This window comes from Macaca mulatta, chromosome 15, assembly GCF_049350105.2.
Source record: "Macaca mulatta isolate MMU2019108-1 chromosome 15, T2T-MMU8v2.0, whole genome shotgun sequence".
NCBI classification, from domain to species: Eukaryota; Metazoa; Chordata; class Mammalia; order Primates; family Cercopithecidae; genus Macaca; species Macaca mulatta.
The window spans coordinates 45,438,656-45,463,991 of NC_133420.1; the positions used below are offsets into that span (position 1 = coordinate 45,438,656).

The window sequence follows — 25,336 nt, forward strand, 5'->3', positions numbered from 1 at the left end:
ATGCCACAGGGTGAGGTAGATGGAGGCCAGAATGACTCAGATTTGGGGCTCAGGCCACTAGGAAAAAGGTAGCACCCCCTCTCCCAGAGTCTGGCAATATGAGCAGAGCAGATAGGATGGGAAAGCTGAAGTCAAGATCGTGTTCAACCTCTCCAACCTTACTCATCAATATGCTCATTCCCCAACTCCTTACCTTCTACTCCAGCCTCTGACCAGCTGCTCAGCCTGAATGAATCCAATTCTCCCTACTCCTGAGAAGCCTCTTACTGCTTAGAGAAATGTCCTTCCTTGTCCACATTGACCCTGCTATAAACTTGTGTTTTTTAACCTGAGCTGAGCTCTCAAAACCCAAGTATTGGCTCCTTTTCAACCCCACCTGTCACCAGGGTAGGAGTTTCAAACCTTGTCAGCTTTCCCAGGGTCACCATTTCTTCTAACAGATGTTCTCACCCAGTGGTTCTTGGACCAGCAGCATCACCTGGGAACTGGTTAGAAATGAAAATTCTGGGGTCTCACCCAAGTCAAATTCTAGGACTGGGGCTCAACAATCGGTGTCTCACAAGTCCTCATTGAAGAATCACCATTCTCACCTATGGGGCCTGATTTTTTCTCAAGAATTTTCCCTGAGTCCTCCTCCTCTCCCTGCATCCTTAATTTTTTTTTTTTTTTTTTTTTTTTTTTAAGACAGTCTTACTCTGTTGCCCAGGCTGGAATGCAGTGGCACGATCTCAGGTCACTGCAACCTCCGTCTCCCGAGTTCAAGCGATTCTCCTGCCTCAGCCACCTGAGTAGCTGGGATTACAAACACGCACCACCATGTCTGGCTAATTTTTGTATTTTTGGTAGAGACAGGGTTTTGCCATATTGGCCAGGCTGGTCTCAAACTCCTGGCTTCAAGTGATCCACCTGCCTCGGCCTCCCAAAGTGCTGGGATTACAGGCATGAGCCATTGCGCCCCGCCTGTATCCTTAATTCTTGAGACCTCCAAGGTCCTGTCCTTGGTTCTCTTCCCATGCAATCTAGTCCACTCCCATGGACTCAAGAACTTCATTTCCAACAGCCAAGTCAACATCTCTACCTGGATTTCCTCAAATCTAAAGCCAAACCAAGTTTTCCTTCTCACACCCCACCACCTAAACTCATTCCATCTTTTTTGATTTTTAATTTTTGTAGAGACAGGGTCTATGTTGCTCAGGCTGGTCTTGAACTCTTGGGCTCAAGTGATCTCCTGCTGTGGACTCCCAAAGTGCTGGGATTACAGGAATGAGCCACCACGCCCAGTCTCCATCTTTTGTCTTTCTCTTCTGATTTTAGCTAATGGCATCACCTCCAAATCCCAGGCTGGCAATCTCCCAGTCATCTCCGGTCCATTCCCCTCCCCTCTAAGAGTCTCTTAAATCAGCTATTTTCACCTCCCTTTATCACTTCTTGCCATGGCTTTTGGCGTCTATTCCTCTCCATTCTCCAGGCCTTCAGTCTGACACAGTCCTGCAGTATTCTATTTCCATCATCTTCTTAAAAAGAAAACAGGGCCAGGCACAGTGGCTCATGCCTGTAACCCCAGCACTTTGGGAGGCCAAGGCAAGTGAATCACTTGAGCTCAGGAGTTCAAGACCAGCCTGGGCAACATGGCAAAACCCCATCTCTGCGAAAAATACAAAAATTAGCTGGGTATGGTGGCACGCACCTGTAGTCCCAGCTACTTGGGAGACTGAGGTGGGGTCACTGCTTGAGCTCGGGAAGCAGAGGTTGCAGTGAGCTGAGATCATGCCACTGCACTCCAGCCTGCATGACAAAGCAAAAGAAAAAAAGAAAAAGGAATATCCTATTAAACAAAAAAACTGGCAAAACATACAGGAAAGATTATCCTTAATATTTAAATTGGCCATATCCTTAATATTTAAGGATAATATCCTAGTAGCCTTAATATTTAAATTAGGAAGTCTTTAGAAAGGGGCTATCACAGTGAGAACCTGCCTGACATTTAAGTGCTTTGTATACCATATTGCCAGTCCTATCGACAACCCCACATGGAAGTCTTGTTTTCATCTCAAAGATCATAGTACTAAAGGTTCAGCCAAGTGTGACTTGCCTAAAGCCACATAGCTAGTAAGTGGAAAAGCTGAGATTTGATCCACCATCCACGTCTTACTCACCTTGCTGCCTTATTTTGTATCACTGCAGTCTTAGATTAATGATGTCTGCTATCAGTAAGTCAAGTTGAGAACCATTTTAAGTACACTCAAGTTCAATGCATTACCATCATCAGGTCAACTTAACTGGCCCTGACCCAGAATATAATGCTGTGCTTTGCTATGGGATAATGCAGAAATCTTTCATGTAGTAAATACCTCGGCTGGCTGTCAGCCTGCCTGCCAATCATGATGGCTACTACATTAGGAAGTTTCTTCATCTCCCCAGATTGGTGCTGATGTGGAAGATGTAGAAGAGGGTAAATTGAGGGTAATTTGGGCCTATAAAGAAGTGAAGAAGAATACAAATAGTTCAATTATATATATTTTCTCCTGTCACTCTGTATGTCTTAATTCTTACAGGCAAACTGATAATGTGTAAAGAGAAAATAAGAAAAGAAAAAAACAGGCACACATGTTTTTCTGCCTTATAGAAAGGTACAAATGACCACATGACTCAAGATAAAGAAAGCATCTTTTATGGGTTTATTGGTCCTTTAAGTTAATTGAAGTAAAGAAACTTTAAATTTACAAGCTAATATTTATCAAGCAATACAAATTCTTTTGTTTACCTCAAAATGTAATACTAATTCCATAGTAAACAACAATTTTTTATACACAGATATATGAAAAAAGTGGACAAAAACCTCGTGCCAGCATCAAAAAGTCAACAAAAAAAGACTCTTTCCATTTTACAATCTCTGGTTTCCATAACAAAAAAAAGGGTGACATTCTCTTTAAAGTTTGGTAGCTTCATGAAACAAAGACTTCCATCTGTAAATAAATCACTTGCTCATCAACACACACTCTCAAGCACTTTTTTTTTTTTCACAGCTTTTGTTTTGGCATAATGGCAGCATGGAGAGAAGGTAACATTTACATGGCGGACTTCATCAAAACCTCAGAAGGTTTTTATTTTAAAATTTTAAACGTAAAGAATGACTCTTAAAAATAAGAAATAACAGTCCATAATGTGGACATGTCCAAAGCCAAAGTTTTTAATCTCTTCTTTAACAGTTAAAATACAAGTTAGAAAGTTTGCTGGCAGTTTATTTCACAGGAATATATCAGATGAACGTCATCTCTGAATGCACTCCTAACTCACAGCGATGAAGGGAACAGGCATACAGAAAATACAATGGACAGGGAATCCACCAGACAGGACCCAAACTTCGGGGGCCAAAAGCGCCGTTAAGAGATGCTGGTTTGTTATTGGATGAAGGCCCAGATGACAGAGCTACTGCTTCATCACACTGACTCACATTTCGGTTTGCAATCCACTTTCCTCTCTCCTCATTTCCACATGGAGGAAAAAAAGTGATTTTCCTTTCCTACTCCCAGTATCATTTCTGACTGAAGTGTTGGTCTAAGACTGTGAACAATCCTGTCCAACAGGGGTGTTGCTGGGTGTCACCTACTAGGACCGGCCTACAGAGAGCTCAGAACCACCTGATGCGGGGGTGCTGCTGCTGACAGAGAATATGCAATTCTCCTCACCACTGGTACTAACACTAAAGGCTCTGCTAAAATGGACTAAATTATGTGAGTCAACATCATGTTTTCTGTTTTTGGCATTTCAACCCATGGAGAATTTCTATCTGAAACAAGCTGCTCTGAGGCTTGAAGATACCCCACTCCCCCCAGTATCTTCAAAAGCTGTTCTGCAGAATCAGGAGTAATATTTAATACCGCTGTCATCTATAGAATTCTTTGTTTCTACATGATTTGTCGCTGCCGATACTATATCCTCTAAAATCAATAGTATGCCAAAAGGCACTAATCTTTCACACTTTAAAAAAAAAAAAAAGGTTTTGTGGTCCCTGTGTTTCCTTACATTATCAAAAATACTATTTGGCAAAAGCAGTACTTAGTTTTCCCCTCCCCAAAGCCAACCCTAGTGACGGCCCTCACTTTCTTGCTTGTTTCTTTAGGGGGCCTGAGGACTGACTATGTTAGATCTCTGTATTATTGAAGCTGAACAACTGATGACATTTCTAAAACTCTTTCTACCCAGGACTTTTAAAACACTAGTTGAAGAAGAATAAGGCATATTAGTAGGTAAGGACAAATTCTCAAAAAAGTAGAGTTGGGCTTTTAACAGTCTGTGGCATTTTTTTAAATTCTGGATTTGTTGGTTTTCAAGTGCTAAATACACAGAATATTTATATAGGAGACAAATATCTTATTGGTTTGTTATTTTCTTCAAAGCACTTATTTACAGACTATCTATAGTAGTCAAAACTACCTGGAAAACATATTTTTCTGCCACATAGAAAGGGTTAGACAGTCATACTTGGGATGCATCTCAAATTTACGATGAAGAAAGAACAGACTAACCCCCTGCAACAGAGCCCCCACCCCAACCTTGCCCACACAGACAACTTACACACACTCTGATACGTGTAACTGTGAGGAGACCAGGCATCCCACAAACAAAAAGCTGACAGTCTACAGGGTGGGTTGGTGAAAAATTGGATTCCTGGTTTATTCACTGAGTTGAAAAAATCACAAGGCAGAAGAGAACAATTCCAACACACCCAATGCAAGCTGTGAGGCTGGCCCAGGAGAGAACATTCTCCTCAAATTTACTGATCAATGCCTCCTGCCATCTGACAGAGAAGACATAAGAAATGAGAAGGTTTGTCCATCTGCTGCCATCTTGAAGGCTTTTGGAAGTGAGACAGGAAATCCAAACTCCCAACCTAAGTTTGTAAATGAAGGTGGCCAAAGCAGGGTTGCCCCAGCCCTATAATTGGATCACCCAGTTTCCACAGGTCCTTAAAGTAGGTGTCTGGGAAGGTGGAGTCCAGATTGGTGTGTCCTGTCCTGACCACAGGCAGCCCATCTTCTGAGAGGAATCACCCCTCAGTGCAACCAGCAACCCATCTGGCCAGACTGGAACCCAGTTCTAACCCACCCCAAGACCCAAGCAGAAGAGGCCAACACAGGCCTTGGAGGTTGCTCTTGACTTCCCTCTTCTTCCTCTCTCACCAGCTCAAGATAGACTGTAAAGAATAACTGTCCCACAGTCCAACAAATGGTGTCAAAACAGAGCCCGATGCCTGTGATTTCAAAGCTAACAATGGCAGGACCAAGTCACACAAACTCTGGATGTTCCTTGGGCTGCCATCCCAAGAGAGAAATTCCACTTGCAGACTGCCACATGGTCATCGTGCCCTCCTTTAAAGCAGAACTTCCTGTCATTTGATCACAAAAGGCAGCCTCACACGAAGTGAGCAGCCGGTGTGCCTTCATTCAACTTCCCCATGTGGAGTGGTAACTGAGAAAACCATTCAAATCAACAACGTCTAGAACACACTCTGGGTGGGGCTGAAATCTGGCATGAAAACAGACTCAGCTTACAGTCACCATGATCTCCAGGTCATGCCGGTTTATTTCAGCTAACGAAAGGTGTCTGGCGAGTTGAAGGAATGACATGGTGAAATATGGAGCCAGTCATCTCCATAATCACACTTAAAGTTGAACAGGAATCATTATAAAACTTCTATTCAAGGATAAAACCCAACTCTAAGCCTGGTTGGGTGGTATGTTCCCTCCCCATTGAGGAGTAGTGGTTCCTTGCTCTGAGCAGAACAGCCTAGAATGTCCGTGTAGATCTACCACATTAGTAAGAAAAAGCAGTGCCCATGCTTGCTACAAATCACAAGGCTCTCTTAAACATCACTTGCATCTCTAAAATCTAACCAGTTCCTAGGACTCCTCTCTTCTGTCTTCCTCTGGATTTTTAACCCAGGCGAATGAAATCTATCACTTCCCAGGCCTGGGGCAGCTGCTGGAGAGGGCCTTGCATTCCACTGCCATGTATTCAAACCTCAAAACCTATGTCTGTCTGCTTGAGGTAAAGTAAAAAATACTAATAATAAATATTTAAGAGAGGAGTAGTGATCTCAGGACCACAATTTTGTGGAGCCAAGAAGGGTGGGGTGATGAAACCTCTACAAGGCAGTCTTTGGCAGAGAAGCCTCCGTGTGACACTTCTAGGGAATATCTCCTATGTGCTTGATCAAAACGAAGAGGCAAATGGTTGGGGCTGCTGGCCCTCAGAGGCCTGGGGGAGCCTGCTTCTCCACCTAACATACCCTTCCTTCTGGGCCAGCTCCTCACCTCATGAGGCACCAGCCTGGAGACTGGGAAGGAATCCTTTCTTCAGAAGGACTATTTCTCCCAGAAAATCTGTAATGTACACTGGACTTCCGGGCTTTGCTATCAATAGCATGCCAGGAGGACAGAAAGTTTGCCTTGTTCCAGATCTTTCTGATGTCTCACAGCACAGGGCATCACATGGGGACCAAACAGAGCAAGACCAAATCCCACGGTCCCTGCCTCCCTTCAGAGCCAGCCATCTGCCTCTCACTAGGAGAGGGAGGGACCGCGTGCATCCCACGCCCCTTCCCACATCTCCCAGTGAGGAACCTGATGAATTTTTTCAAGTGCTGCCTTCTTTCCCAACTAACCATTACACAGGAATGTTTCCGGGCTTTGGCAACTAGTAGACAGTCAGATTTCATTTTCCTGTAACTCCAGTTTTTTCCAAGCATTCATTACACTGCACATTTGTAAAGCATACCTTCCCCAAGGCAGAGCTTCCTATGTTCCCAAAGATGAGCATTTGCTGCTGGGCTGGTCTGGCATCTTCTGCCAAATATCAACAGAGGGCTGTCAACTTGCCATTAGACATACACCCTGATTCTCCCAGCACAGTGTCAGGTCAGACCCAGGCGTCCATACCCACGCCAACACGATGGCTTAGAGGTAGAATGAAGCACAGAATCACTCGGGGGTACATGGGTTGTTCTTACCCTTCCACATCAACGAGTCATTTCTAACTATAGCAAACTGAAAATTCACATCAAAGGACTTGAGAATGGCACAAATAGGTTTAACAGTACAGACAAGTACCAACTGATTTAAACATTATCATTTAAACTGCAACATTGTCAAACACAATGAAACAGAACCAAGCTGTCCTATGCTGTCCAGCTGTGGCATCAACAGCACCACAGCCTTGGCCGATGCGAGGATGACCCGCAGTTAAAAGTGGGCTTAAGTGACCTTGACATGCTGCCCGCTGACCAGTATTTCCAGGTGAACTTGCATCTGAAGCAGCATCTTAACACAGCTGTTACATTAAAAACAAAACAAACAAACAAAAAAAACTACCGCTTATTTGAGGCTCAGATTCGTAGTTTTACAGGGATGAGCCATGGATGAAAGAACACAAACATGACATGTAGCTTCATTTCAGCAGGAAAAAAAAAAGGGGGGGTTGGAAAATAGATCCTTGGTGACTGCTTTGTGATCTGAAAAGTAAACCTGGTCATCGTCTGAAATGTAGCCTGGAACCGCAGTCAGCAGTCCCCAGGAATCTGGCTGCACACTGAGGAGACTTAAGCTTAGCTGGAAACAAAGGGCTCGCGGTTGTATTTGTCATTTTCAAGACCTCCAGGTACTGAGTTTCCTTCCTGACCAGGAAATGTTAAGGGTTAAAGCACTTTATGTAGAACATTCACACTGCGTTGATAAATTTTGACTGTATCATAACAACACGACATACCAGCCCCCTCACCAAAAGCTTGCCCAGACATTCAGTGGACACAGGAGGAAATATTAAAGTAGGTATTTTTGGTGAGGTAAAGGCAAATTGCACAAAGCTGACACTGGGTGTGGAGCTTGGTATATGCCCACTGATCTCAACAATGGGGGAGCTACTCTGACTTCAAGACAATAGATATTTCCTAACAGGTCTAATCCCTGCTCTGATGACAGTGCACAAGCAAAACACTGAAGACTTTCACAGAAAAAAGAAAAAAAAAAAAGCATTTTTTTTTTTCATTTTACAGAGAAAGTTTCCAATCGATTGCATTCTAGTGTCAGAAACAAGCTTGGGGAGCATTACCCTGAGCTTCCCAAAGGCATCGCAGGAGGACAAGGACGCTGGCTTGCTCACTCAAGCACGGACGCACATTGACACTGATTTAAATGTCCCTATGTGAAACAGAAACAGTAAGACTCATCACAAGCACGCAGCAGGCCACACTCACAGCTACAGGTCACTGTACATTAAGGACTTGCCAGGGAGGCACCAACGTCTCCTAGGCCAAGACGCGTCAATGCTCACAGAGGCCAATTCCAGAGGCGCCAGGTTTCCACAGAAAGCAACAGCTGCCTTCTGTTCCTGCCTCCTCCTCATCCTTGAAAAGCAGGCCCCGGGTTATCTCCCACAACAGGCAACTCAGCTGTCCCTAAAGAGGAAATTGTCATGAAATGCCAGAGCGTCAGCTGCAGGTTGTCTTGTCCCTTGGTTTCAAATTTTCGTAGTGCTTCACTGAACAGGTGCCTTCATAACACAGAGGTATGCTGCTCCTGCTGAGAGACGATTCCAGCCTCACAGACTCCACCATGGAATAAATACTAATTGAAAACCACTGTGGGGTGAAAGGTGGGGGAGGGAAAAATACACAAAGGAGAGATGTTTCTGTGGTTGTTTTCCCAGCGCTGTATCTCTGGCACTGCAGGAACATTCCGGTATGGGGTGCCAGGCCCTGTGTAGGTAGAAGAGTCTCCGTCCCAAGAAGGAACTTACTTGGCCTCTTGTTTCTCCTGCAGTAGTGGAATAATCGACTCCCACGCCATGAGGCACTGGAACGACAACAAACACACACAGTATCAGCTTTGAGTTTCTGATTTTGGGTCAGCTTCTCAATTCTGCTCGGATCTACCCTTTCACTGTGGATCCCACTGGGTCACCTTTGTCTAACGATGCCTGCATGTATCCTCCATAACTATTACAAACAGGGAGGTAACAAGTGTTTGTTTGGAATGTGTCACCCCATCTTTATGAAAGACAGCAATATCTCTGCAAGGCTTAAATGCATTCATGTTGGTCTGTAAAGCTCATATCCAGTGAATGGAAATGGATTCGCTGGAGGAAATTCTTTTCCTCTCAAAAAAGCAGAAAAGAGCCCAAGCAGGAAACCCCTGAAGAGGCCCTAGGACCTCGGCAGGGATGGAGACACCGCTCCAGGTGTGGGTGGCGCTTGTGCAGGATGGAAATCAGAGTTGGAGCAGGCCAGCCACCGGAATCGGAGCGGGTGAAAGCCCACTCTTTCTCACCAACCTCAAGTTTGCTTGTTTGGGCCACACCCGAATCTCCCAAAAGGGAACATGGAAGAGGGAAGCCAGTGTTTATTGAGTTTTATTATGTCCAAACATGGTGACATACTTTACGTTAGTTATCACCAGTCCTCACAGCTCCTCTATGAAGGAGAATTATTACTTGACACATACACACTGATTTCATGGATGGGGAAGACAAGACTCAGGTTAAATAACTGGCCCAGACACACAGCTTGTCCATGGCAGAGCTCATGATTCCCCCGCTGATGTTCTCTCCACTACACCAACCTCTTTTCATCCCAGATCCTTGTGAAAGGCCAAGAACTCAGAACACTCTGGCATTGTCCTCTGGGAGCAGAAATGATTCTCCCTTTGGAAAGTCTCTTGCATAAAGAGGGCAGGTGAATCACATAAGGCTTTTTAGTAGCAGCCCAGGGTTGAAGGAGGACTTTGTACTGAGTCATTTAGGAAGGAGTTCTGAGGAGGTGGGAGGAGTTCTGGGGAAGTGGAGAGGGGTTCTGAGAAGGCAGGAGGGGTTTGGGGGAGGTGGGGAGAGGTTCTGAAGAGGTGGGGAGGAGTTCTGAGGGGATAGGAGAGGTTGTGAGGAGCAGGAGTTCTGAAGAGGTGGGAGGAATTGTGAGAAGGTGAAAGGAGTTCTGAGGAGCGGGGAGGAGGAGTTCTGAGGAGCGGGGAGGAGGAGTTCTGAGGAGGGAGGAGGAATCCTGAGGAGGCAAGAAGAATTCTGAGGAGGTGAAAGGAGTTCTGAGGAGGCAGGAGGAATTCTGAGGAGGTGGGAGGAGTTCTGAGGAAGGAGGAGTTGTTCTGAGGAGGGAGGAGGAATACTGAGGTAGGAGGAGTTCTGAGGGGGGAGGAGGAATTCTGAGGAGGTGGGAGGAGTTCTGAGGAGGGAGGAGGAATCCTGAGGAGGCAGGAGGAATTCTGAGGAGGTGAGAGGAGTTCTGAGGAGGGGGGAGGAGTTCTGAGGAAGGAGGACGAATTCTGAGGAGGTAGGAGGAGTTTGGAGGAGGAGGGAGGAGGAATTCTGAGGAGGTGGGAGGAGTTCTGAGGAGAGAGGAGGAATCCTGAGGAGGTGGCAGGAGTTCTGAGGAGGTGGGAGAAATTCTGAAGAGGTGGGAGGAATTCTGAGGAGGTGGGAGGAGTTCTGAGGAGGGAGGAGGAATTCTGAGGAGGTGGGAGGAATTCTGAGGAGGTGGGAGGAGTTCTGAGGAGGGAGGAGGAATTCTGAGGAGGTGGGAGGAGTTCTGAGGAGGGAGGAGGAATTCTGAGGAGGTGGGAGGAGTTCTGAGGAGGGAGGAGGAATTCTGAGGAGGTGGGAGGAGTTCTGAGGAGGGAGGAGGAATTCTGAGGAGGTGGGGGGAGTTCTGAGGAGGGAGGAGGAATTCTGAGGAGGTGGGAGGAGTTCTGAGGAGGGAGGAGGAATTCTGAGGAGGTGGGAGGAGTTCTGAGGAGGGAGGAGGAATTCTGAGGAGGTGGGAGGAGTTCTGAGGAGGGAGAAGGAATTCTGACGAGGTGGGAGAAGTTCTGAGGAGGAGGGAGGCGTTCTGAGGAGGGAGGAGGAGGGAGGAGGAGTTCTGAGGAGGTGGGAGGAATTCTGAGGAGGTGGGAGGAGTTCTGAGGAGGGAGAAGGAATTCTGAGGAGGTGGGAGGAGTTCTGAGGAGGGGGAGGAGTTCTGAGGTGGGAGGAGCTCTGAGGAGGGAGGAGGAATTCTGAGGTGGGAGGAGTTCTGAGGAGGCAGAAGGAATTCTGAGGAGGTGGGAGGAGTTCTGAGGAGGCAGAAGGAATTCTGAGGAGGTGGGAGGAGTTCTGAGGAGGGAGGAGGAATTCTGAGGTGGGAGGAGTTCTGAGGAGGCAGAAGGAATTCTGAGAAGGTGAGAGGAGTTCTGAGGAGGGAGGAGGAGTTCTGATAAGGGGGAGGAGTTCTGAGGAGGGAGGAGGAGTTCTGATAAGGGGGAGGAGTTCTGAGGAGGTGGGAGGAATTCTGAGGAGGTGGGAGGAATTCTGAGGAGATGGAAGGAATTCTGAGGAGGTGGCAGAAGTTCTGAGGAGGGAGGAGGAGACAGGCATCCTAGGTCAAGCCAGAAAGAGGAGTGGTGAAATTGCTCCCTGATTCCTCCTTGGTGACTCTGAGGTTAGAGAGGAAGCTAAACTCAGAAGCCCACCTTATATACAGAAGATGGTCTGGGGTCTGTGGCATTCCAGGTCCTGCTCTCTCCCTAGGCCATCACTTCCGATCTGCAATGGACTTTGTATGTCAGCCATGAGAAACCAAGGCCATACCAGTTTTCTATTTGGTCCTCAAATGTACCAAACTCTTTCCTATCCCAGGGACCTTGCGTATGTTGTCTTCTTTACCTGGAATATATGTTCTCCAAGCCTCTGTCTCTGAGACTCGGATGAAATGTTATTTCCTCAGACTGGCCCTTCCTGCTCACTCCACCCGCCCCTCCCACCCTTAGTCTGCATTATGCCCCCTGGTATTTTCTCCCCTAGTTTCCCGTTCTTTCCCTTATCTCACTTTGACGCTGTGGGCTCCTCTGATGAACACATACCCTCCACAGGGCAGGAATCCTGCTGTTTATCAATTTGGTACACACTGCTCCTTGCACACAGCAAGTGCACAAAAAGCATTTGTTAAATATGTATAGAAGCAGTACCAGGCCACAAGATGGTGGCCCTGCCTGTGATATAGTGGGAAGACAGATAAACATGTACTTAAGACCAGGGTTGGGTCCTCCCGGGACCAGGACTTTAGGAATGGTGGGATTAATTACCAAGGGGAGCGATGGAGACATTTGACATAGTTGGTTTTGTAGTAGTGGGAAGGCCGCTGAACAGCGGAGGGAAGGTGTGGGAATTATGGAAAAAAGGAACTCTGGGTAACAGAATGCACTACTGCACTCCAACCTGGGTAACAGAGTTTGTGACCCTGTCACTATATATATATATATATACACACATACACACACACATATATACACATAAACATATACACACACACACGTATGTATATATAGCGCGATACAGGGTCAAAAACTGTTACCCAGGTTGGAGTGCCGTAGTGCACAATCATGACTCACTGTAGCCTTGAACTCCTGGCTCAAGCCATCCTCCCACCACAGCCTCCGGAGTAGCTGGAACTATAGGCATACGCCACCACGCCTGGCTCATTTTCTATCTTTTGTAGAGACAGAGTCCTACTACATTGCCTAGGCTGGTCTTGAACTCCTGGGCTCAAGTGATCCTCTCACCTCGGACTCTCAAAATGCTGGGATTACAGGCGTGAGCCACTGCACCTGGCCTCGCATTGGTTTGCTGGATATATGAATCAAGCAAACCTTGACTGAGGGGACTGGGCTGTAGCCTGATAAGAGTAATCTCCATGTGTGTGTGGTGTGGCATGTGTGGGGGCTGTGTGTGGGGGGTGTCTGTGGGGTGTGTGGGTGTGGTGTGTGGGTGTGGGGTGTGTATGTGGGGTGTATGTGTATGGGGTGTGTGAGGTGTGTGTAGGGGGGGTGTCGGGTGTGGGGGGGGTGTGTGTGTGGTGTGTGGGTGTGGGGGGTGTGTGTGGGGTGTGTATGTGGGGTGTATGTGTTGGGGGGTGTGTGGGGTATGTGTGGGGATGTGTGTGGGGTGTGTGTGGGGGTGTGTGTAGGGTGTGTGTGGGGTGTGTGTGTATGTGGGGTGTATGTGTTGGGGGGTGTGTGGGGTGTGTGTGGGGATGTGTGTGGGGTATGTGTGGGGGTGTGTGTAGGGTGTGTGTGGGGGGTGTGTGTGTGTGGTGTGTATGTGTGGGTGTGTGTATGTGGGGTGTGTGTGATGTGTGTGTGGGGGGGTGTGTGTGTGTGTGCGGTGCTTAACCTGGGGTCCACAAGTCAAGGGGATTCATGAGTAAAACTTTTTAATAGAATTGCTTTCCTTTGTAATCCTATATCCCTTTATTTTAGGTATTTAAAATCAATATTTTGAAGTCCATTTAAAAAACAAATGAACAGTATTTTGATGAGCGATCTATAGGCTTCACCAGATGACCAAAGGGGTTCACTGCACAATCAAAGTGAAGGGCCCCTGTGTACAGAACCCCAACACAGAGTAAAATAACCCCAAAGCCTCCATTCGGTGGCAGCATGCCTGTGCTGAAAGTCTGACTGGCTCTGGGAAGCAACCAGCGCAGGCCCAGAGAGCACGGAAGACCAGTGGGCTGCTTCCCCAGCCGCATGTGCAAGGGAAACCCCTGTGAGCACCCGCTCTGCTGCCAAACCCAGCACTGCAGCCACATGGCCGGGCAAGGGCATGAGGCAGGAGCCAAGACTAAGCAGCTAAAATAAGGGAAGGAGACAAGACTAGCAGAATTCCCAGCTTCTGGATTTCTGGTAGGCCCATGTGAAAGACTCCGGCCATTAGAAACCAGTCTTGTTGGGCACACTCATTACCTTCTCATAATACTGGATGTTCTTGTCAGCCATCCCCATGAGTAGCTGCCGGAAGTCCTGCCTCTTGTTGTTCTGCCACCTCTCCATGTCAGCTTTCAGGTCAGCATTGAAACACTCCATCCGATCTTGACATTTCTCAACGTCCGCTGGCACCTGGAAAAGGGAGGCACACATGGGTGCCCTGCACACAGAACTAGCATCTCTTGCCTTGAGCTCCTCTGAGCACACATTTGTCAAAGGCTAAAGCCCTACATTAAAATGCCATCAACATGCTCTGTCCTCTGGAGGCATTTATTTGGAAGCAAAGACTTGGGTTTTCAGGTCTAAGGAGGAATTCTGAAAAGGGGCTTTCCTAACCCGAATCTTCAAACCCATCCAAACACAACAGAGACTCGTGGGGGACACCCCCATTTACACACAGGAAGAAGAAACACTGCAAGTCAGAGTCATATGTCTTTGGTTCCTTTTAGGATTTACTCATCCACACTTGAAAGTGTGTGCGGACTTTGCAAATACACAGCAGTATTTGCATTGCCCTGCTATTTTCCTGTGTCCTATATTAGAACTAGAAAAGAGGTAGGTTTTCCCAGATCACATGAAATATTCCATCGCTGTGACACTTAATGACGCCTTTCCTCATTAATCAGAGAATTGCAATAAGACAACTACTGGCCAGCTGCCTCCTCTGAACCCCACATTATAAATAAACTGGAGGCTTGTTTATGCTTTTCCCAATAGCAGATATTTCAAAATGGAGAGTTAGAGACGTCTGAGAAAATAGGAGGAAAGTTACTTATGCATGTCAAAAAAAATATGAAATTCAGGCTGGGTGTGGTGGCTCACGCCTGTAATCCCAGAACTTTTGGGAGGCCAAGGTGGGCGGATCACGAGGTTAGGAGATCGAGACCATCCTGGCTAACACGGTGAAACCCTGTCTCTACTAAAAAATACAAGAAAATTAGCCGGGCATGGTGGCGGGCACTGTAGTCTCAGGTACTCAGGAGGCTGAGGCAGGAGAATGGCGTGAACCCGGGAGGCGGAGCTTGCAGTGAGCCGAGATCGTGCCACTGCACTCCAGCCTGGGTGACAGAGCGAGACTCCGTCTCAAAAAAAAAAAAAAAAAAAAAAAAAATCTGAAATTCAAAGAAGAAATATACAGCAGGCTATTTCAAGTTTTTCTTAAAGAGGTTTACAAAACTTTCTCAAAAGGGAACTATGTCACTTGAAATTTCACAACTTTCACTTTGCTTTGGTGAGTTCCACCCATCCTGTGCAGATGCAGTGGGCCTTGCGGCTGCAGCACTTCCAAAAGCTGGCTTCTCTCTCCTAACTCAAGCACCCCACTGGGCCCTAATGGTGGCCAGGGAGCCAACATGCCCAAAGCCAGGTCAAACCCCCAATCTGCCAAATGTATCCCAACCACAAGTGTGGTCTTCCTTGTATGCTCGGTGCGCTGGGGCCCATGAACCAAACGGTCTCCAAGCCATGGCTCACCACTGGGAGTCCATTTCCACCGATCGGGGAGGTTTATACCCAGGCCTCATGGGCAAGGAGCTGACCCAGAATGATGCCAATGAGAAGGACAGGCCTGAGGGAGCTGGACACCTTCAGGGTACTCAGCCGTCTTCTCCACAGACCACGTGGAGATGGCTGTAGAACACAGGAGCCGGGGAAGGGACCGCCAAGGCAAGCGAATTCGAATGTGCCTGACAGGGGAACTAGACATGGGTGAAACCAGGATAAGCTGGAGAGAAAGAGGTAACTGACACTTTAAGAAATTAAAAAGCAAGGAATTTTTCTGTTAAGACGGGGAAAGAGGCCTTCTTCAAAGTACGTAAGCTTCTGGAAGAAGGAAAAAAAGTACTGGGCTGGGTGCAGTGGTTCATGCCTTCCAGCACTTTGGGAGGCCAAGGCAGAAGATCGCTGGAGGTCAGGAATTTGAGACCAGCCTGGGAAACATAGCAAGAAGCCCATCTCTACCATAAGTGGGATGTGGTGGTGCTGCTGTGTTGTCCAGGCTGGTCTCGAACTCCTGGCCTCCAGCGATCCTCCCACCTCAGTCTCCCACAGTACTGGAATTACAGGTGTGAGCCACCGTACCAGGTCAGAGACTGAGTTTTTCTTCTGATGTCATGATTTCAGTCTCTTTTGCCTCCTCCCAAGACCACCCATTACTACTGGTCACCTCAGGAAAAAGGGAAATAAAAACCAGAGTATCCCGGTCTTGCCTCTCCAGAGTCACTGCAGGAATCAGCCTCAGTGGAAAGATGCCCAGCGAGCCAGCGTCTCTGGCTGGCTTCACCTCCCACGGGCACAGGCCAGTTTCCTCACCTGTCTCCTGGCCACTGCTCATATTTGCATCGGGGTGAGGGTGCTTATGAGCAACTTCCTATTTGCTTAATGAAACTTCTGCTGTGGGGAGAAAATGGAAAGGCCTGGAAAGAGAACCTCACTGGGACACGTGGAGAAGAGGGCAGCCGGGGTCTCTGAATCAGAGGACTTTTTACAGAGGAAAGATTCCCAGGTTTAAAGATTCCCAGGTCTGTTCTGGAGATAGGAACTCTGACTGACCCACAAAAATTAGGGTCTAAACCACGGTTGTGGGTTTTATGACTGCCTGAGCCTCGGTCTGGGAAATATTTGGCTTCTCAGTTTCACAACACATTCTGTGCTTGGCACCGAGGAATACAAAAGTGCTTGGGTCCTGACAGGCAAATCCTGTCTCCCGTAACCTACAGTCTAGTTGGGAAGAAACAGGAACATGCCTAGACACTGAGGTGAGATGTTGCAACTGTTGTCGCTTCCCCTGGAGCCCCCGTGATAAGCATGCTGAGGAGGATGGAGAGGGAGGCCAACCTGGGAAGATCGGGCCTCGTGCAGGAAAGGGCACTGAGGCGGCTCCTTAAAGATGACAGATGTGAGATGTGTGACCACTCGGAAGGCACTCCAGACTGGCAGTACACGCAAGGGACAGAGGAGAGGACACGGGGACCCACCGCAGGTTATCATGCACAGGCCGCAGGGCCCACAGCGGCATGGAGAGGGAACTGCAGCTCGCAAGATTGGCGGAGGGTGGCAGGGAATGAAGAGGCTGGGGCTTGTCCCAAAGGCCTGGTTTCCTGAGGCCCAGTTAACTCATGCCCACTTCCGGAGAACAGAAAAAGCCCCACGCTTCCTCCGGCTGCAGTGGACAGCTCTAGAATCAAACTTCCAGAGCTTAGCTCGCACGCCCTGCCTGCCACTTACCAGGTGTGTGGCCTGGGACCTGGCCTCAGCTTCTCTGTCTGGCTAATAATATCCTCTGCCTCACAAGGTCGTCATGAGGTCAAACAGGCTAATATGTGTTAAGTGCTTTATGGAGTCCTAATTAGGAAGGGGGAGTTGGGCTGGCAGGACCAAGGGAAAGCAAAAAGAGAAGGCAGATTAAGGTATACTTCTGCCTTTCTTCATGGTCCAGGACACATATCCTGCACAAATATTAATAACACAATCTTCCTGCACCCAGCTATCACCAGACTCGCAGTTAATAGAAAAATGCAAGTTTGCTCATTCAACCTTGGAGCTACCAGCACTGCACAAAGCCCCCTTCAGTACACAGCACAAGCACCATTCTATGAAATCCCCAGCAAGCCTTTGTTTCCTGTCAGTCAGCTCCCTTCTTGCTGATCTGCCTGTTGCACTCCTGCAATGTATTTTCCTACTTTCTCTGATAAATCTGTTTTTCTTTACCTACAACTGTCTTGGTAAATTCTTCTTATGCCCGCAACACTGGTTCCAGATAGTCATTGCACACCTGTGACACACTTGTGCCTGGCATATAGTAAGTGCTCAATAAACATTTGTTAGCTTCTATCAGTATTATCAATATTATAATGTGCTGTTCACAAAAGATAATCTACCCTTTGCATTGCTCCTCAAGCTTTATTTCATGTGTTACGAAAAAGGTTTTCATCTTCCAAATACAAACTATATTATTATATGTTCTCCCAAACATTATGCCACCCTTTGCCAATGCTACCCCACCCTGAGATTTCATTAGACACCAGAGATGAATCATCTCCAAACTATATATTAGCATGAGATTGCACTGGGCACACTGGAACCAGGGTGGTGGCTCTAACACCAGAAGGGAGAGGATGGAGTAAACCAACCTGGTGGAGACAGGACTGACAGATTTGGCAACTGGCTGCCCATGAGAAATAAAATACAGGGAGTCAGAGAGAAGCCTGAAGTTTCTAGTCCGGATGACTAGGGTGGCACTAGTGCCACCAAAGGCTCAGAATGAAGGACAGGTCCACAGCTCAGAGAAAGGAGGCAGTTGCAGCCAGGGGAAGAGTGACGCCTCCCTCCACAAAGCAGGGTGAGATAACAAGAAAATCAAACATAGCTCTTTTATAAAGGCTTATGGAAAAGAATACACAACCAAATTTCAAAATGAGGAAAGGACTTCAACATATCTCCAAAGAAGATACACAGTCGGCTGGGCACAGTGGCTCACACCTATAATCCCAGCACTTTGGGAGGCTGAGGCAGGCAGATCACAAAGTCAAGAGATCGAGACCATCCTGGCCAATATGGTGAAATCTTGTCTCTACTAAAAATACAATAAAATTAGCTGGACGTGGTGGTGTGTGCCTGTAGTCCCAACTACTTAGGAGGCTGAGGCAGGAGAATTGCTTGATTCAGGGAGGCGGAGGTTGCAGTGAGCCAAGATTGTGTCACTGCACTCCAGACTGGCAACAGAGTGAGACTCCATCTCAAAAAAATAAAAATAAAGAAGATAAACAGTCAACAAGGACATGAAAAGATGCTCAACATCATAATCACTAGTGAAATGCTAATCAAAGCCACAATGAGATAGCATCTCACACTCATCAGGATGGCTACTATCAAAAAAAAAAAAAAAAAAAAAAACAGAAAATAGGCCGGGTGCAGCAGCTCACACCTGTAATCCCAGCACTTTGGGAGGCCAAGGTGAGCAGATCACCTGAGGTCAGGAGTTTGAGACCAGCCTGGTTGGTCTCTGGGAGGCAGAGATTACAGTCAGCCAAGATCATGCCACTGCACTCTAGCTTGGGTGACAGAGCAAGACTCTGTCTCAAAAAAATAGGAGCAAATAAATGTTGGTAAGAACATGGGGAAACTAGAACCCTTGTATATTGTTGGTGGATTATAAAACAGTATTGCTGCTATGGAAAACAGTTTAAAATTTTAAATAGAACTACCATATGATCCTGCTGGATTCCACTTCTGAGTATATATCCAAAGAAATTGAAAGCAGGGCCTCAGAGACATTTGTACACACATGTTTATAGCAGCATTATTCATGGTAGCCCAAAGATGAAAGCAACACAGATGTCCACTGATGAATGGATAAACAAAATGCGGTATGTATATGTATGAGTGTGTGTGTGTGTGTGTGTGTCCCATATATATGGGATATTATTCAGCCTCAAAAACGAAGGAAATTCTACCATGTTACAACATGGATAAACGAAGGACATCACGCTGAGTGAAATAAGCCAGTCACAGGACAAATACTATATTATTCAAGATACGAGGTATCTAGAACGGTCAAAGTCATAGAGACATAAAGTAGAACAGGGGTTTCCAGGGGCTGGCAGGACAGGGAATGGAGAGTTGTTTAATGAGTCAGTTTCAGTTCTGCAAGATGAAAAGAGTTCCAGATATCGATTGCACAACAACGTAAATGTGCTTAACACGACTAAGCTGTACACTTTTAAATGGTTAAGATGGCAAGTTTTATATTCTGTGTATTTTACCACAATATAATCTTTTTTAAATATATGGAGGGAAAAGTGGGGCTGAGGGAGGCAGGGCCCAAGGTTTGAACTCACAGAGAAGCCAGCATGTATAGGGTTAATAAAGGACTCAGCAAAAGTCACTCGGAAAGGCGGGCACAGGAGGAGGAGGAGGTGGTGAATCAGAGAGAACAGAGCTAGAGAAGCCCGGGGTGGTAGGAGTCAGAAGAGGATGGAAGGATTAAACATAAGAAAATAAGAGGAACTGGGGTGTGCTGTCTGTGACCAGCTTGTGAAGTTCCCCAACGCGAAGAAGGGGAATGCTGGCAACTCACACTCAGGCTCAGGCGTGTATTCTTCTCACCTTTGATTCTTTTTGGATAGTGTCCTTGTAACAATCAATTCACTGACCAGTAACACTAAGCATTCCTTTTATTTCTTTTTAATTTTATTCATTTTTGAGACAGGTCTTGCTCTGTCACTCAGGCTGGAGTGCAGTGGCGCAATCACAGCTCACTGTAGCCTCAATCTCCCAAGCTCAAGCAATCCTTCTGCCCCAGCCTCCAGAGTGGCTGTAACTACAAATGCGCACCATCACACCCAGCTAATATTTTTATTTGGAGTAGAACAAGGTCTTGCTACTTTGCCCAGGCTGGTCTGGAACTCCTGAGCTCAAGCGATCTCCCGTCTTGGCCTCCCAGAGTGCTGAGATAATAACAGGTGTGGGCCACCACCCTCAGCATTTCCTCTCATCTCAATGTTTTAATTTTTGTGACTGAGGTATTGTTACGGTTGTGCTACCATGTGTCTGAAGGATGTTGAGATGGCACAGCACTGCTAATGGTTGGGTGTTGCTTATCATGACACCAAGGAAAAATATCACCAGATAAGACATCAAAAGACAATATAGACGGGACAAAATTGCATTTTTCACATTGGTTCCCAATCTCTCATGATAATTTCCATTACAGAATACAGGTTGTTAGTGCAATGACAGAAGAGTCACGTAGATGGGACTGTGCATTTCTGTGTGCTAGGGAATGGGATAGTAACTTAAATTCACCAACATTCATTTAAAAATGTATTACTCAGTGAGCCAAGATCGAGCCACTGCACTCCAGCCTGGCAACAGAGCAAGATCACGTCTCAAAAAAAAAAAAAAAAAGCATTACTGAGCTCCTTCCATGTGCCATGCATTTCCAGGCCCTAGAACAGAAATCTCAACCTAAGTCTCCTTCTTGGAGCTGGGTTGGAGATGTCACAATATCTGCTCTCATGATGACCGTAGGTTAGGAAAATCTCCAAACTACACAAGACAGATATAATCCCAAAGCGTTGGGGAGAGGGGAACTTGTGGCCACTGTGGGACAGGTTCCAGGACCAGTGACAGCCACATGCTGCTGGGTGAGCAGGGGACAGGGCTCTCTAACTGGCAATGTGTGAGTAGCAGCGAGATTGGTCCCCTGCCCTCTGGGAAGCCAAAGCCCCCAGGCTGGTCATCTCCAGCTTCCAGCAACTGCGTTTTCATTGTCTATTTGAGCTATAAGGTGAAAACAGGTAAGAATACACTGAGACAGGGTCCAGTTTGAAAAGCAGCCACGGAATTGGGCAAATAGAAAGTCACCAGCTCTCTGAATGAAGGCTTTCTTTAATAATAGATAAAAACAAACTTCAGAGGATGGCCAGTGGGGAGTGAGGGAGGGAGAGGTGAGGGCATGAGATGAGGAGCAGAGAGGCTGACAGCAAGAGAGCCACGAGCTCCCCTGCACGATGACATGAGAGTGAAGCCCCAGGGAAGGCCACACGCACTCTCTGTACCTGCCTCGGGAAAGGCAGGGCGCCCCCTCAGGGAGCACAGCTGCTGGGGCCCGCGCCCTGGGGAAAGGCGTCAGCTTTGGTGCCAGATGCACCCGGGCCTCATACCGGCTCTGCCATTTGTAAACTTTGGCACTTAAGTTCCACGCTTCCCCTGACCCCGGGCCCCCGTCTATCACATGGGAACCGCCACACTGGCAGAGGATGGCTGCGGTGGGACATAAGTCAGCTGAGGGGTTGGGGGGGTTCCGCCTGCTCAGACTGGAGGCACCTGGTCTTCTGCCCCACGCTGAGGGTCCTCACTTGCCAGAAGGGTCTGGAAATGACAGACACCAGGCCCCACTCTCTGGTCTGCGGAAGCTCCGTAAGTAGAAGTCTACCTGCTACCAGTTTACAATTGGCATTCTCACTTCGCTACCTGTCACGTCTTTCCCATTCCAGAACATTCACCATCCTGGTGGTTCTAAGAGCTGTCCAAGGTCTACAGCCTTCAATAGGTTTGTCCAGAGAGCCCAATTTCCACCTTCCTTCTGCTCTTCTCTCAACCAGAGGAACACCTCTGTGCACCTTTCCACTCCCAGTCACCTCCACACGACACACTCACTCTTCCCACACCAATGCCCCACTCCCCTCCATGCCCATGCCCCCCAAAACACCACACCCGCCCCCCACACACATGCCCACCATGCGACCTCCCTACACACCACGCGCCCTCCCTACATGCCACACACACCCTCCCTACATGCCATGCGCCCTCCCCACACACACGCCATGTGCCCTCCCCACACACACACCACGCGCCCGCCCCCCTCCACACCGACACCCCAGGTCCCCTCCACGTGGCCCATCTGTCCTCACCTGCACTCCAACACCACCCATTTAAACTTCTTCAGCTGGCACTGCACCCAGGATGGGGCTACTTGTGAGTCAGGGCCTAAAACAGCACCCTGCTTTTTTTTTTTTTTAAACCTTTTGAAGATAACTAGGAATTTTGTGAAGCCTTCTCCCTGGCATCCCTTCTTTGTTCTTTCTGGAGCTAGTTATACCGACTGTATTAGCACTGAAAAGAGTCCAACATGGAAGACAGGAAAAGGCAAAAGCTCCCTCTCCATTGCCCTCACTGTCATTCGAGGGTGCAGATGCTCCCGGTCCTGTTCTAAATGCAATTCTTCAGCCTCTCCTCATCTTCTGTAAGAGCTCTGATGCCCTCTACCTTCCATGGTGGGTTAGATTCTAAAGTGTACACCAGGTTGTGGCCCAACAGGTCCAGCAGAAGGCAGCCAGGCCCTACTACGTAAGTGCATGTTGCTTTTCCAACCTCACAATTAACATGGAGAAGGCCAAGTCTCCAAAGCTCCATCTGCCTGGGAATCACCACCTCAGTGTCTGCTAAGCTTTCTCCAGCCTTAGCCCAACCACAAAGCAAAACTTTGCATTCTCGGACACCACCATTCTTCCCCAGCTCCAGAGGCCTCCGCACCCTCTGCCCTTAGCACGCGCTCCTCCAGCCCAAGACGTTCTAGGACTCCTCTAAGAGGATCACCCCACTTTGAAATTTACAGGGAAGGTCGTGGAGACAGGTGAGGCCACTTCCTTACCCTGGGTTACAAAAAAGTGATCAGATTTTGATGCCCCTCCATGACTCCACAGAAATCAACTTTCCCTCATTATCTGGAGCAAGTTTTTCAGGTTTCGGTTTTACCTGACAACGAGGTAAGCCCCCAGACTCCCTCGGATCTTCTGCTGGCCATGCCCATACCAGGGGCCCTCTCCTCCCCAGCACTCCTGCGACAGTCCCCTGAGCTACCTTGCTCCCACTATCAGTTCCCAACAGACCTGGCCGAAGCCCTGGGATAGAATCAGCCCTAACCCACTTCTGAATTCCCTGGCTTTTAAAAAAAAAATCTCGTCAACAGCAGCTCTGGCTTCATGAACTCACAACCCCATCAGGCAAAGCACAGCAAAAACCTTAAGTTGCTCATTTCCTCAGCATCCACCAAACCTCCTGATGGGCTGTTGGGGAGGACAGGTGTGTGGAGGGGTAGGGAGGCAGGGGAAGCTTGAGGACCCAGGAAACAATGTCTAAAACATTGTGGTCAGAAAAGGGACTTCTTAAAATATGTGACAGCAAACCCAGAAAACAAAGTTCTCCAGCCACATTCCTACTGCAGCCAGTGTGGACACAGGAGGCTCCTCCAAGGGAGCGTCTGTCACGACGTCAAACACTACTTCTGACGTCAGACACTACGCCAAGCACCTTACGGCATCACAACAATCACGTGTGTGAGGCAACGGAGGCCCGCAAAGGCTGAGGAGCAGATCCAGGCAAGCTGGGGCACAGCTGGGCTTTGAACCCAGGGCCCTCCGATTCTAAATCCCGTGCTTGAACTGTGCCGGACTTGGACAGGCTGCCAACTGCACCCTCCTCTGCCCACCAAGGCAGCTGCTGCCCCAGACCCAAAGGTGGCAAAGGATTTCTGCTGCCGCCACTGTTACGTTACACTCACTGGCACACCACCATGACAGTCCATTTTGTCTTTAAAAATAACAATTGCTAAATAAATAGCAAAGTGAATGTGGCACGGTTCAACATCCCACCAGGAAGAGAGAAGGTGAAGACGGCCTGGCCACAGTGTGCTAGGAGAACGCAGGTGTGTGTTCAGGACTGACTAGTCATTTTCATTGACGGGGAGGAAACCCTCGGCCTCTGGTAGAATTCCCGTGGCCAAGAGGATGAGCCATGTGGGTAAGTGGAGTCCAGGAAGGTGGAGAATGGCAGCAGCCAAAGATTTCCACAGCACGGGGAGTTGACAGGAATCACCCAGACCCACAGGAATGTGAGGCCGGGAGCCCTGGCAGGCAGCTGTGGGGTATGAGGGCGCCAAAACCAGTGTCTCGCTCTGCTCGAGACTGCTCCAAGCCTGGTGTGTGCTTCCAGCAGCCAGCAAGCCAGGCATGCTTAAGACTTAACTCGGCCTATTATTCTGAACCTTCAGCTCCTAGCTTTGGAAACGAATGTGTCCTGTATAGGGCTGAACATATTAAATAACAGTATCAGCCTCTGAGAAAGCTTGTATTCAGTGCTGAGCTTGTACAGATGCTATTTACAGAACCACACACATGATGTCTTTATAGATGCAGAATCCTCGGTTTCCAAACTAGGCCAGTGGCAGAACTTGTTGGTTCTCCTTCCCTCCCTAGCCAGGAAAAGTGACTTCTATTTTTCCTTCAATATGTAACTGACACATAAAAGTATATACACTCCAGGCATATGACGTGATGATCTGATACATGTACACACTGTGTAGTTATGATCACAATCAAATTAATGAACACATCCATCACCACCCACACTGTGCATGGAATACCCAGGATTTTGCTCACCTTATAACTGAAAGTTTGTACCTTTTGACCATGATTTCCCCCATCCTGAGTCCTGGCAACCACCGTTCTATTCTCTGTTTCTATGACTTCAACTTTGTTAGATTTCATATATAAGTGAGATCATGCGGTTATCTGTTTTTCTGTGAATGACTTACATCTTTACATTTGCGGGCTAAATGCAAACTTTTAAAACATATTCAAACAAATCATCCTATGTCATCCCTTTAAATCCCTTCGTTGAAAGGAAACTTTTAAAATATACACAAATAAATCATCCTAAGTCATTCCTTTAAATGAGACCGAGACATGGCTCAGCAGATGTTCCAGAATATCACAGGCCAGTTCAGGACTCGTCAGTGGAGCAGGCCACAGGCAGGCAGAGGGCAGTTGTGAGCATATGGCTGCATTTCTGCTGTCACCTCCCTTATGACAGACAAACAGGATGGAAGAAGGAGAATAGCTGTGGCAGGAGGAACCAGAGGGAGGGTGCCAGCTGCATACGCTGGGCCAGTGACCACAGTTCCAATCCTCATCATCTGCCTTTCTGTAGATATATGCAGCCTTTACGCTCTGGTGTAGATCACTACCGGTGAT

The 25,336-nt window shown here is 47.6% G+C and overlaps 1 protein-coding gene across 1 annotated transcript in view; it reads right to left on the bottom strand.

The window, feature by feature from the left end:
- Positions 1–2,655: 2,655 nt before the first annotated feature.
- The window catches only part of SNX30 (sorting nexin family member 30), a 124,983-nt gene continuing 102,302 nt past the window's right edge, over positions 2,656–25,336 (bottom strand). The window contains exons 8-9 of the mRNA XM_001099477.5: positions 13,782–13,934; positions 2,656–8,852 (exon numbers count right to left, since the gene is read on the bottom strand). Of these exons, the coding sequence (XP_001099477.3) occupies positions 8,793–8,852; positions 13,782–13,934 (213 nt within the window). The 3' untranslated portion in view covers positions 2,656–8,792. The remainder of the gene's footprint in view (positions 8,853–13,781; positions 13,935–25,336) is intronic.